This window comes from Cibotium barometz, chromosome 40 (assembly GCF_041138505.1).
Source record: "Cibotium barometz isolate CiBa-2024 chromosome 40, ASM4113850v1, whole genome shotgun sequence".
NCBI classification, from domain to species: domain Eukaryota; kingdom Viridiplantae; phylum Streptophyta; class Polypodiopsida; order Cyatheales; family Cibotiaceae; genus Cibotium; species Cibotium barometz.
The window spans coordinates 19,016,821-19,031,645 of record NC_141085.1 but is presented as its reverse complement, the minus strand read 5'-3'; the positions used below and the strand labels follow the sequence as shown (position 1 = coordinate 19,031,645).

At 43.8% G+C, this 14,825-nt stretch overlaps 1 protein-coding gene across 1 annotated transcript; it reads right to left on the bottom strand.

Annotated features, from left to right (window-relative positions):
• Positions 1-1,356: 1,356 nt before the first annotated feature.
• LOC147615277 (uncharacterized) lies at positions 1,357-4,657 on the bottom strand. Its single transcript, XM_086779357.1, has one exon. The coding sequence runs from the start codon at positions 4,595-4,597 to the stop codon at positions 1,721-1,723; it is 2,877 nt and encodes a 958-aa protein (XP_086635483.1). The 5' UTR covers positions 4,598-4,657; the 3' UTR covers positions 1,357-1,720.
• Between the last annotated feature and the right edge of the window lie 10,168 nt (positions 4,658-14,825).

The window sequence follows — 14,825 nt, the reverse complement described above, 5'->3', positions numbered from 1 at the left end:
GTCTTCAAAGTCCGATAAGGGGTTCAACTGTTGGCTCACTGTCCATTGGGCATGCCAGGATTTGGCAGGTGAACAGCCCCACAGTTCACAACCAACGGATGAGTATGCCTCACCCGTAACGGACTCATCATGAGCTGGAGATCTTTCATTGTAACAACCTTCTGCACGGGTAGTACCTGGATGAGAGGAGAAGGACAAACAGCTAGTTCATAGGACAAAAGAGGGACTTGTTACCCGAGAGAGTTCATAGGAGATAGAAGAGAGACTGACATTATGTAGTTGAGAGGAATTAAAGAGAGAGTACTTTGCTGAGCAGTGGGTCTGTTGCCAGTGTGCTAATGAGATAAGTCTTGTAAGGAATGAACTGCGGACTTTATTGAATGGATTCATACTATTTGTGCATTGAGTTCTGTCTGTGTGATGTCCGGAGTATGGCTGTGTATATCATGTGTTAATGTTGTGAGCTTTCATTTATGCACTGTTGTGGGAATGCAGATGAGTATTGTAGTACACGTAGAGTAGCTTTCTTCCATATCGATAGCAGTAGGCACTCCTGACTCCTATCTAGAAGCCCTTCGGCCAGTCCTCTGACTCAGCTAAACTGACCTACATAATCTCCCCAGTTCATACAAACTGGTGCTGGGCACGTTTTGCCCACACTTATGACATTCGGGATGGATGGATAGCTTGGCTGGATGAAGCCAGCTAGATGGTCTGGAACCGCTTAAGTGTTGGGTCTTGACCGGACAGTGACATTGTAGATTCAATGTACATCAACTTGGACTGACTGTTGTCTTCCCCTTATACCAGGCTCACTTCTACAATAACATGAGATCGCACTTGATGTCTGCAATGACAGGCACCACATTGCTCTAGGCTGGAAAATGCAAATCTGTAGGTCATGCAGGCTAGTCACTTGAGAAGCTCACGTTGTACACAAAACACTGAACATAAGGCACCTTTAAATAAGGTTATGAGGGGGCTGGTCAGGGTTCAGGCTGGCCCACGACTCCCTTCATGGGGTTCGGCCCGTGGGCTGGTCGTGGGCCGCCTGGTCAGCCCATTAAAATGGCTGGCCGAGATGGTCCACAGCCCATAAAGGCTGGACCAAAGCCCAAACAGGGCAACGCTGGCCTCATGCTCTTCCTTGAGCACATGTACCCACCTGGGACAAACAAAAAGCTGCCCAATACCATAGTAACAGGAAATGGTCGTTTCCTAGCCAAAAGTTGCAAAAACTCTGTTTCTCTGGAGAGCCATTTCCATTTCCCCATTTCCTAATCTCACTTGAGAACTTTTCTCATGTAAGTATTTATTTTCCTTGTTATCTCTATTATATTATGATCTATCCAAGTTTCTCAACTTTTTTCATCATTTCTATTGACATCTACATAATGTTAAAGACATGCCGTTTCCCTTTTCTACTTTCAAGCCATTTTAGTTGTGGATACATCATCCATTTCCGTTGCCAATTCCATTGCATGCAACTACGGCCCAGACTTTCCTGCCTTGTTACCTAATAAGCACCGTGCAAGATCGTACAAATCCTCATCATACAAGTGGGTTACAAACTGTGCAGGACACAGATGGACACTGGTGACAATCCCCTGGACAGGGGCTCACCAAAGGCACAATGACCATTCCAGATCCTGCACTTGACAGAACTGCATGTCCACGTGGTACCCAATTGTGGGTATGCATGTGACAGGTGGCAAGCATCTCACAAGCTTTGGAAGAGCAAAGAATCCTCCTCCTCCTCCTCCTCCTCCGCGACTGTATCAACAACATGCACTCTATCATCGGTTCTGGAAGGTTGCACTATCAGGGGCAGGCCCTCGCACAAGCGATGCACCACCACCCTCATGTTAGGGCGCAGCTCTCGTTCCTCAATCACACAGTCCTTGGCAACACCCACAATCATCCTGAGCTCCTCCTCCACGTACTGGCTAGCCAGTGTTGGGTCAACCATCAAGCGCACATCCAGCTGGTAGAATTGCTTGCACCACTCCGTCAATAACTCTTCCTCCACTAATGCTCTCCTCCCTGTTATCAGCTCCAGAAGTATCACACCATAGCTGAACACATCACTCTTGCATGACAGCCTATCCGTCTTCACGTACGCCGGATCAAGGTACCCGAATGACCCCTTTATTGCTGTTGTCTGTGGCTCTTCTACCCCTAGCGGTGCCTCCTTGCACAACCCAAAATCTGCCACCTTTGCATTGTTCTCCTCATCCAGCAGAATGTTTGCAGACTTTATGTCACGATGCACCAGCCCCGGGTTTGCAAAATAGTGCAAATACTCAATCCCGAACGCTATGTGCAGCGCAATCTTCATCCTATCCCCCCATGCCAGGTGCTGCTTTGCAGATTCCCCAGAAGCTGGACGATGGAGGATCTCATAGAGACTGCCTTTGGGCATGAACTCGTAGACCAGAATGTGCTCCTTGTCCTCGATGCAGTAACCCAAAAGATTGACAAGGTTTGCATGGTGAAGACGAGACAGAAGCTCAACCTCACGAGTAAACTCTTGAGGCCCTTGCCTGGATACTTGGTTTAGCCTTTTCACTGCTGCCACTCTCCTATCTTTCAGTTCGGCTTTGTAGACCATTCCATATCCTCCTTTGCCTAGCACCACAGAAAACCCCTTCGTTGCTTCTTCCAACTCTTGCAGAGAGAAGGCTTGACAGGTGTCGAGTTTCAGATCCATCTTCTGGCTTAATCTGGACCTCCTCAAACGCTGCATTTTCAAGGTCACAAGTAAAATGGTGCCCAGGACTACGATCCCTGCAGCACTTCCACCCAGAGCAGCCGGCAAAGACATTGCTTTGGAGGGTTGAGTTGTTGCAGGAGGATCACAGCTTTGTAAGAGATCCTTTGAACTGTCGCTACAAAGATTCTTGTTGCCTGGAATAAAAGTGAGGACAGTGCCATTATCTCTCAGCAGAGAGATACTTTGAGGAACTGAACCAGAAAGGTTATTCATTTGCAAGTTCAGAACTCTTAGACTATGCAGAGCAAGTGTGGTTGGAATTGCTCCACTAAGTTGATTACCCTGCAAATCTAATTCTTGGAGTGCAAGGTTGCCAAGTTCACCAGGAATAGCCCCTTGTAACGCATTATTGCTAAGATCAAGTGCCACAAGTTTTGACATGCTTCCTAGAAAGGATGGAATTGAGCCACTCATCAAATTGTTACTCAGATTTAAGCTTTCAAGGCTTGACAGTGCAAGGAGCTGAAACGGTACTGTTCCAGAGAGACCATGGCCGGAGAGAACCAGCGCAATCACTTCCACTCCCAAGCACGTGACGCCAACCCATGTACCTGCAGGAGGGCTCAGACAAGGATCGGAGAGTTCATTCCAGCTGGATAGACTGCTCGGAGATCCTAACCCATTCTTCAATCTTAGCAGAGCTTGTTGGGCGGGGATGCTCACGACCACATTGTCCAGGTATGGCGCGCATTGGTTGTAATAAGTGTTGTAGATTGCGTGGGCTGGTGCAGCATCTCGAAAACCCACAACTGTTTGATTTGATACAGCCATAAATTCAACGACTCTCCGAATCCATCCTGGATTCTCAGCAGTATGATTATCAGCCAATATTGTGAAATTCAGAAGTTCTGAGCCCACATCAACCTCAAGTTGGCAGTAAAGCATTGTATTGTTGCCGGAATCGCATTGGCATGCAGTGTCGAAGCTTACCTGGTATGTCACGTTAGCTTGGGTGGCTATCGTTTGTTGAAGTCCACCTGGGTTTTGGCTGAAACTATTCTGTGTTGCTAGCCAGACTAATCTCTGTCCTTCAGTCGGTGGGAAGAATGACGATCCAAAGCATGTTACCCCACTCCCTGTCACCGCCCACGAAGATAGCTGTTGACTTCCTTCTAGAAGCTGGAATCCAGTGGAGCCTGGATCTTCAGGCACACCGTTTGCCGTCTCAAACCCACCGTTCACAAGCACATTACTTGCTGATTCCAAAACTAATTCCACTCGCACATTGTCCACCGCAACACCACAGCTATCTGTGCTTCCTGTAATGGAGAGCTCGCTCTGATAGGAGCTTGCCTGGAACTGATAGGTCCGCTGAGACCATGGCCCAGCAACAGAGCCAGAGAACTGAGTGGCATTCCGTCCTCCAGCTGAGACTTGGATAGATACACTCCCAGGAAACGAGTCCCCACAAACTGGGGTAAGAATCATCATGTCAAATCTAACAAGGTATGAAGCATTAGGAGCTGTTGTCAAGGTTTGATTTACTCCTCCTGCCTCTCGACCCCAGAAGGGAGTGAGATAGCACTGCCCATCTGAAGCACCGCCTGATACAACCTCAAATCCCATTCCTGTGGCATTCCATTTCATCAAGGCTACCGAGTTCGAGTAAGATATATTCCTTAAACCAGAGTCCAGGTAGTCGGAGGGATCGCTCGCAAAGAAAAATCCGGTGCCATTGCAATAATCTTCGAAGCTGGGATTCTGCAACACTGGTGGTGGGAAGATCTCTGTAAGAGCTGGAGCGGTTGGGAGAGGGTAGATGCTACTGATCAGGAGGAGGAGGAGGAAGAAGGGAGTGTGGATTTGGGATGTTGTTGCGGCCATGGTTGAAGTGAGGATCAGGAGTTGTGTGCCACAGAAGTTATATAGCTGCTGCGCGTGTTTGAATGGGTTGGTCAATGCGGACAACCTCTCACGCGCACTGGGCACGCGGCTTGTTTGAAAATGCGGACAGCCTTTACGGCAACTCGTGCGCAGTCACACGACTCAGTCGGACTCACCAAACAAGCTCTCGTTTGAAAGCGGTTGCAAAATTTGCAAATTGTGACGTCGTGTGAGTGACTGTGACCATACAGTATTCAATGCTTCGGCTCTTGCATGGTTCAGCAGACATCCCTTTGCACTGTGCTGTCTTTTTTTTTTAAGTTGGACGATTTTTATTACACGAGGGTCCTCATACCCTTTTTACAAACACACACACACCTACTGGTTTAGGAAGTACAAGGTAACACCATGCAATGTAAGCAATCGTGGATCGAACCCATGACCTTGGGTTATAACCCATCCACTTTAACGAACTGACCTACTGATCAAGGGCCACATGCTCACCCTCATGATTAAGTGCCACGAGGTCTTAACGACCCTTGTCAAGTGATATCAATGGATGGCATTGATCAAAAATCATGACGTCTTTTTTGGGCCTTCGAATAAAGTAAACTAGGGCCAGTAAACTAGGTTACTAAGCAATCATAGTTTACTTCTTAGTTTACTAAACGGGCATAATTTACTTTCTAGTTTACTAAGTAGACAAAGCTTACTTCCTAGTTTACATCATGGAATGAGAGTGAATTTGGGTTTGGACTTAGAAAATTTTGGAGCAAAATGTTATGTGCAAAAGAGGACTTGAACTCAAGTCATCGACTCACCATTGGAAACATCTTACCACTACACTATACCTTCAAGCAGGAAAACCATGTGGTTTCGAGCCATTATATTCTATGTTTTTCACCCCTAGTTTACTGTCCCTAGTTTACTTTATCTGACGGTCTATAAAAGGCATCGCAATTTTGATCAATATCATCCATTGATATTACCTAACAAGGGTCTTTAAGACCTCGTGGCACTTAGTCCTGACGCATGCTCACCCACAATCAGATAGGTTGCCTGTGTTTGTACGGACTGCATTTGTTCACATCGAGTGGAGAGACAAGTGTCCTAGCCTACGTGGAGGTATAATCCGGCCTCTCAAGCCCACCCCTAGGCGGACACTAGCAAAACACTAGTTTCAGTTTTCACATTTGAACCCACTAAACATCAGTGCATGAACAGTACTATACTGTGTGACCCGTCTGCCCTTTTGTGAAAATGAAGGTGGATAGCATACACGTCCATGGGGGGGAGGACCCACACATAATTGAAGCCCCCCCTAAGTCGTAAACCCATCATTTCTAGGTGTAATAACTCAAATTAATAGCCAATGAGGTAATAGCTCAAGTGGTGAAGGTGTTTGTCTAGGACCCAAGAGGTCCTAGGTTCAAAATCCCCCTTGGTGCTTCCTAGGTGGTATCACCTACGGTTGGATAAATAAGCGCTTACGGGCGAGCGACGCCTACGAGCAGTGAAAAATTGGTAACTATGGGAGGATCTTGGGCCAAAGGCCCAAAAGGCCAATTGAAAAAAAAAACTCAAATTAACATTGACTCATGTCCAAACAAACACTTTGTCTCCCTTACGGGAATGGCTAGAAACACAACTCAAAGATTCAAAGACATGATCATGACTATTTCATGCAACCCTACAGGAATGTCTAGAAACACAACTCAAAGATCCAAAGACATGATCATATGACTATTTCATGCAAAGTCTATTGAGTGGATGCGGCTTAAGCTTCAACTTCTATTGCTTTGAAGATGTTGGGTCTTGTGACAATTCCTACAACCTGATTTGCTTCATTCAAAATAGAGATATCTTTACGCATTAAAATGGCATCATCATTCACCCTTTTTTCGACAAATAAAGAGATTTGAGGTGAAGTGATGACCTCACCCATGGTAAATTATAGCCCCTTTGAGGCATTAACTTTGTCTTTCTTAGACAAAACTCGGATGCCCTCAAGGTTCTTATTGATCAAAGCTAGAAATACTCAGAAAGAAACGATTAACCCCTAAAATCGTTGATCAGGCATCGCAATGTATTTTTATTGGACATAACATGAACAAGAAAGGTATGGGTTTGTGCCTCCTCCTTGAAGAGGATCGGCTCATCGTGTAAAGAAAATAATATACTTCTTAACCAAGCTATAGCTCAAAGCGTTACCACCATGAATTCTTCTGTAATGATTTATTGTTTTTTATTTCATGAATGTGAACATTGCAAGGTGGTGAGGCCTCCTTCATTTGCCTATCCTACATGCCTCATGTCTCCTCAAACACCTTTTTAACTGAAAATGGTTAAATACATTGGCCAATGAAAAGGTGATAACAATATAAGAACTACATTAAATCATAGGGTAGGCTGATTCAAAGTGCAAGACAACATGCAATACCTAGGCCAATTTAAATGTAAAGAGAACACCACATCATTGCATACGTTTTTTTTTAAAAAGCCTAAATTGCTTCTCTCAAGTAGATGCTTAAAAATTGATGTTGATGTAAAAGTCAACCCACAATGGAGGCAATCATTCTAACAGAATTGGTGGCAAGTAGTAGCTTTGTCTAGTGAACAAACCCTACCTAAATATGCCAATCGAAAGAAACCCTAGCTCTATCTATCAGGCAGACATTATCCTAATTAGATCTCAAAGTAGAAGAAAACCTTAGCTCGATTTACTTGCAAAAGCAATCATTACTCTTGCTCAATCTGTGAAAACATAGCGAAATTGGTGCAAATAGAGGGAAACACAACTGTATGAGATAAAGGCGGGGCAGGTGTAGGGAAGCATGAGAAGAGTTGCCTTGGGGTTGGCCCTACCACTATTGCCCTAAACTGTTAGGATTTTCTTCCCAACTCATCCATGTTCATGTCCTTAACTAAGACTCTAGTCGATGCTGGTTGGGCACCCTTAGCCATGGTGGAGGCTTTGGATGATGTGTCCCCTATCTCTTAATTTGGGTTGATAATTTCTACATCCTTGTCTTGCTAATTGTCTTCTAGGTCTATTGCCTCACAACAACACTCATTAGATGGCCATGAAGCCTCTTGCTCTTAAGATCGATCAAAGGAGTGATAAATCATCCAGTCTTTTGCAGGGTGTTGCATCTCATGTGGAGATACTTGGCTACAACAATATAATCATGCATTGTTTCTCTCCCTCTAATCAGGGGAGATGCTTGGTTAGCAATGTAACCCCGCATTGTTTATCCCTCCTCCTGATTGAGGTTATAGATTTGTGTGATGGGGCTTCATATGGATCCATTTGGTGAGAATCCCACAATACAAGCGTCTTAAGATCTCGTAATTGGCCTTTTCAAGTGGGTTTAGTGACCTAAACCATTGGCTTGCTTTGCCTTCGCGGCTAAGTCCGAATGAAATATGTTGGTGGGATCATTAATTCTTCCCATGGCCTCACAAATTTGAAATAACTTCTCTAGGTATTGAATGGGATGTGGATTGGCTTGGTTTTACCTTGGTGTTATGTTTGTCGCAACCTCCTTTTTTCATCTCAAACGCCATCCTAAGCATGTCTTCTACGTATTCTCGTGGGTGTAGGGGAACGTAAGGGAGTGTTGCACAAAACCCTATGTTTATAGGGTTATATAGAGAAAGAGAGAATGAAACAAGCACAAGAGCTTGTGATGAGGAAGGTGCTTATACTGAACTAGAGCCATTGCTAGAGCGAGTGATCGGGGTGCGAACCACTAACCCTACTTAAACGTATCTGAGACCCTATCTCAGAGCCCATCATATATCCAGCGAGAGGGAGTCTCATAGTTTGCTGAAGGCCTCAAACAAATAGCCAGCAAAACATTTTCTTTGAGGTGATCAATGATGACTTTATCTCTTGTCCCCTTTAGAGGCATTGCCTCCCATGGAAGGATCAGTGTTGCACACACCTTACACATTACTAGATCATAGCCCACCTCAAAGTGATGAGTATGAACTCTGTGAGTGGGAGTATTGCCCAGGATATAGTAGGCCTCATAGCATTCTTATCCTTGGAAGTCTGAGTGCTGATAAGTTATTCCTAACTTTGGATAGGAATTTGGATAGACTTATCTGACTGGATGAATGGGAATCTAAGAGCCCACATAGCTAAACCTAAACCAAGAGGAGGAGAGGACGAACCATGCAACCAAAGGACAACCAAAAGTGCCCATAAACAAGCTAGGACACTGCTTCAAGAGCAATAAATGAAGGCCGTGTTACCTATCATGTACAAGGGACTTATGGTCTTCACAATCTTGGATGGTGGTGCTGGTGTCTACATAATTACCATGGATTGTTGGGAGGCATGGGAAAGCCCACTACTCGTAGGCACAAGCCTCGTGGGTTAAGCTTGCTGATGGGAAATGTTAAACCTTTGAACATCCTTGAAATGCAAATATTAAGACCTTCGAGCTAAGCTTCTATTGCATATTGGTGGTGATGGATTTTCAGATAAGAGGGTCATACACCATGATTCTTGGAATGCCTTACATGAGGGACGCAAGGCTGGTTCATGAGCAGGAAACCAATTACATTTACATACACAAAAATAACCAATCCTTGAAAATAAACTTGAAAAGTGGGAAGAGTCATCCCATGGATCCAGGCATTCTTGCCAATGTGTCTTACACAATCGCTCGGACCACATCAATTGATATGTGTAGAGCTTGTAACAAGATGTTGGATGGTGAAGATGAGGACCAAGAATATGAGAACCTTCTAAAGCCTACCAACTCTCCAAGGATGAGAGTGACCATGGATACTCTTCCACATAAGCTTGGGACAAGGTTTGCTTGATTAGACAGTGCCAAAATCACATCCTTGTTTGTGCTCAGTGTATTTGAAACAAAATCAATGCGGAACCCGCTCACCTTGAGCTCGAGTTCCCCTTGAAAGGCCACCTAGCTACATGGACCGCCTTAGTTGACACCGAGGCTAGCCATAACATGTTGCCTTGGAGATGTGAACCTCATTAGGCCACCCATCCCCTCACACCATCCATAATAACCATTATCGTAGTAAACAATCCAATCTATGACCATCGGTTGTTTTGAAGCTGAATTTTATATTGGAGCTAAACCTGCCTCTTGCAAGTTTTATGTGACCCATGCAGGTACAATGAAAGAGAGTCTCATCCTTGGGAGGGGATGGATTACACCACTGATTGTGTAGGTAGTTATTGGCAAAAAAGAACTGCAACACTCTAGCTTTCGAAGGAATGGTTACCATACCCTTGGTGGATGAGGGCACCCTACACCTGCCAAAATCCCAAGCCTCTTCCTCCACTGACAAGTAATCACCTCTGGTAACACCTAACACAGAGTACTCCTCTTGTATCACTGTGTTGACCATCCCCTCAAACCATTATGGAGATCCAAAACCTTGACGGCGAAGAGAAAGACCATCCCCAAAACCTTAACCTCAACAACCCTTCAGGTAGGTCACCAAGAAGGAGTGGGTACTGAGGAGTACCCAAGAGTACCCTAGCTAGCCAAGGAAAGTACGACACCCAGGCAAAGACTTGGTAGCCACCATTTAGCCAAAAGCCTACCCACCCATGAGTGGAGATTTGCCAAGCGGGAGTCCCATGCTTACCCAAACCATGAGTGCCATCGGATCATTGTCAAGATGTTAGAAGCTCAATGCTTCTACAACAAAAAACCTTCTGTTTGGGTCCCAAAAACCTTAGGGGCTGCACCCGAATCTCCAAAGCCAAATAGACTCGGGCATCGGCCTTGAATTCCAGTTCGAGTATAGCGAAACCGACGTTTTTGTTTGGTCCCAACCAAGCTACTAGAAGCACAAGGCTTCTACAAAGGGAACCCCTACATTTGGATTTCGAAGTCAAGAAAACCCACAACACAAGTCTTTACAATCGCCCCACCAAACGTTAGACCAAATATGGAGGGGAGACCAAACGCCATGCCTCCCAACTCCAACCCCAAAGCTTAAGAAAAAATGGAGAACAATAGGTTCCACCTCGACTTATATGTTAACACCACCTTTAGAGAAGTCGAAGGAGTTTGTGGATGCCAAGCAATACCTTGTCCATGTGTAGTACCCTTATTCACACTTGTTTCCATCAATGAGGAGCCACCCATGGTGCTAGTATCATGCACGCACTTTTGTGGCACTACCGAGCAACCTAAAGGCTCAAAAAGATCACCATGACCCCAAACAACCATGTATGCCACACCAAAACATACTAATTCGCTAGTTGGAATTGGAAAGACAAAGTTTAATCAAGCGCACCAGCAAAACTGGTGGTGGCAGTGACGTCAAGCGACTCTCTACCTTTGCTTAGTGAGACCACACAGTAAGCCAAAACTTTAAAACCTCGTTATACATACATAACGTAGCACTTTCTATTAATTATACACACACATATACCCATGAATGATTAAAAAATACTTAAAACCCAAAACAAAACTAAAAATGACCAATAATTAAAAACCAGCACATGCACCTATGAGCACACATCACATACATACACCCACACTCACTCACATGTCACACACACACACGCACATACACTTGTATATGCACACATACACATGCACGCGCATACACACACAAAACTTAAGACCCAAAAAAACTTGGTAATAAAATATCGTAAGAAAAAAAAAAGATGCCATGTCATCACTTAGACTCAAGTCAACATGTCATCACATAGGCTCACGTTGCAACATCACCCAAAAAAAACATTAGAAAAAAATTGGGGAGAAAAAAGTACCACATCATCACGTAGTCTCATGTGCACCACATTATCACGAGAAAAAATCTTAAAAAAAGTGCCATGTCATCATATAGCTCGTCATCACGTCATTATGTAGACTCACGTTGTCATTGTTGGAATTAGGGTTAGGGTTGCAACAATGCACATACACAAGATAGAGAAGATTGAGAGCACACAAACTCGCTAGATTAGAATGAATAAATATATGCCAGATACACAAAAGATAAGTATACACCTCAAAATGAGCAAATAAGAGGGTGTACATATGCACAGGGGAAAAAACCTCCTAGTGAGGGAAAAAGTGCCCCGGTGGTCCTAAGTGTGCTCACACACATCACTAAGTGTGATGATGTGAACATGTACAAGGTATGGCCAATCAATCCTAAAAAGGCAGTAAGCCCAAAGCTTTACGAAAAGCTTCAAACTTTTCATGAGGAAGAGCCTTCATGAATAAATTTGCCATGTTGTCATGTGTAGGCACATACACCAAGCTGATCTCTACTCTGCAAAGAGTCTTTCCCTGACATAGTGGTAATGCACCTCAATGTGCTTAGCGCAAATATGAAACACTGGGTTCCTCGCAACTGCTAATGCGCTCTGGCTATCAGTGAAAATCATAGTGCTAGACGATTGTCCAACACCCAAATCAGCCCATAAGACATTTGAGCCACACACACGCAATTGTAGCTGTAAAAGATGTCTTGTACTTAGCTTCAAAGTTGGAAGTGAGCCATGATATACATGAATCACCAAGGCAAAAGCAAAACCCACTAGTGGACACTCGTGTGTCATAACATCTAGCCCAATCTAAATCACTGAAAGCATGCAGGTGTGACTCACCCCCCTTTGGATAAAATAATGTAAAATATTGAGTGTCCTATAAATAGTGGAAAACCCCACTTAATAGCCTGCCAATGCTTCGTACCTAGGCTATGCATAAATCTCCTCAACTGTGAGACCGTATATTATATATCTTGCCTTGTGTTGCACACATAAAGAAGGGATCCACCAGCTTGCACACATAAAGAAGGGATCCAACAGCTTGCTAATACAAGCTAGCATCAAAAGAGTCTCCTGTATCTTGAAGACTAAGTCAAGTCATTATCTCCACAGGTGTAGCCACAAGTTTACAATCTTCAAGATTAAACCTCTTCAACAGCTTCTGTATATATTTAGACTACAGCATAACAATGCCATCATTGCACTGTATAAACTGAATCCTCAAATAGTAATGCAAGGGCCCCAAATTTGACATCTCAAACGATGATTGCAAATCAACCTTAAAGGCTGAAATATGATCTATATCGGGTCCTATGAGCAGCATGTCATCAACATATAGAACGATGACCAAAAATGTGTCCTTACTCCTCTTGACATAGAGGGTACTTTCTATTACAGTGTTGCAAAAATCATTTGCAACCAAGTATGCATGAATCTTCTCATACCATGCTCTAGGAGCCTGCTTAAGGCCATAAAGAGACTTTTTCTACCTGCATACTTTAGACTCTTCTCCTTTCACAGCAAAACCAGGAGGCTGCAATACATACACCTTTTCATGTAAATCACCATTCAAGAATGTAGTCTTAATGTCAAACTGAAGTACATTTCACCCATGATGTGCTGCCAAAGCAATGAGACACCTAATGGTAGTCATACGAGATATGGGTGCAAAGGTCTCATCATAATCAATTCCCTTTTGTTGGGCATACCCCTTTGCAACAAGTCTGGCCTTGTAGCGTTCAATGCTACCATTTTCTTTACGTTGTTTTAACTTGTAAATCCACTTAGTACCAATGGCCTTCTTGCCATGAGGTAGATCTGTCAAATACCAGGTGTCATTCTTGAGTATAGAGTTATACTCATCTTGCATAGCATGCATCCAATGATCATTATCATGTGCTTCCTCAAAAGAAATAGGTTCCTCCTCATTACATAAAGTAGAAATGAGAACATGATTTACATGAGAATAATTTGCATGATGAGAACCTACACGAGTTCTGCTAGGTAAAGGAGCTGCCAACTTGCTGTCCCTCAATGTCTGCACAAGCCATTTTGGCATACGCCTAGATTCTTCTATGGCTACTCTCTCCTCATCCACTACATCCTCAATAATTGCCTCATCAAAAGGCTGATTTGCATGCTGATTTTGCACCTGCAAAGGCTGAATTTCAGCACTTGGTTGAGCATTCAATTGCTCTACATATGGTTGTTGTCCATTAAACAAAGGTAGGAGCGAATCAAACATGTCCTTTGAGCATACATTTTGCTAATTTTTGCATGAAAGCATGGGTTGAACTGAGTTTTCAACAAAAACAACATGTCTACTTACCAAAATCCACTTTGAGGCCGGATGCTAGAGTCTATATCCCTTGCTTTTTTCTGAACTGTATTCCACAAATATGCATTTAACTGCCTTATCATCAAGCTTACTGCGTTGTTGCTTAGGCACAAGAGCATAAGCAAGATAACCAAAAACACACAAATGAGCCACAGAAGGCTTCTTGCCATGCCAAGTTTCATAAGGAGTTTTAGACTGCAAGGCCTTGGTAGGGCATTTGTTCAACACAGTTTGTGCACATAGTTGCCTCTAACCAAAAACCATGAGGTAAATCTTGGGCTTTCACCATACATCGTGCCATCTCCATAAGAGACATGTTCTTCCTCTCAGCCACACCATTTTGCTGACGTGTGTATGGCACTGTAAATTGATGCCTTAAGCCATATATGCATGAAATTCCTTGGACATATACTCCCTCCCTCGATCTGAACGAAGGGTGCCAACTTTACATTCACATGCTTTTTCAGCCATGGATACAAAGTGCTTAAAGCACATAAAAACCTCTAACTTCTACTTTAATAGATACACCCAGCTATATCTGAAGTAATCATCAATAAAAGTGACGAAGTAGAGATATCCCCCAATAGATGGTGTCCTCATAGGACCACATACATCACTATGTATAAGCTATAATTTCTTAACAACTCTCATAGATCCATCCTTTGGAAATGATACCCGATGCATTTTACCAAGAATACACCTCACATACATGTCTAGCAGGGGTCTCAAGGAGTTGGCAACAACTGAGACACCATATCATGCCTTTGAAGGCGTAACAAACTACCATAATGTTATGGGCTACCACACCTCCAAGAGGGAACTCAATGCATTCACCTAAAGGAAGAGAAATAGAACACAACTGTCGTAGGACACTTACCAATGCTTCGAACTTGAGTCTCTTGAGGCCTCCAAGCTCACTTGTTAAGCTCCAAACCTCCAAGCTCCACCTCCATGTTGTCACGGTAGAGTCGCTCGCACACCGTTGCATAAGGAAATCACTCTCTCTCACTCTCCCACACAAGCATGAAACATACAAGCATAAAAGAGGCACAAATGCTAGAATGCTCTCTCTCAATCTCTCTCAAGACACAAAGAAGAGCTCTCAATAGCACAAA

Coding starts and splice junctions, on each gene's coding strand:
- LOC147615277 (XM_086779357.1), bottom strand. CDS start 4,597: ATGGCCGCAACAACATCCCAAATCCACACTCCCTTCTTCCTCCTCCTC.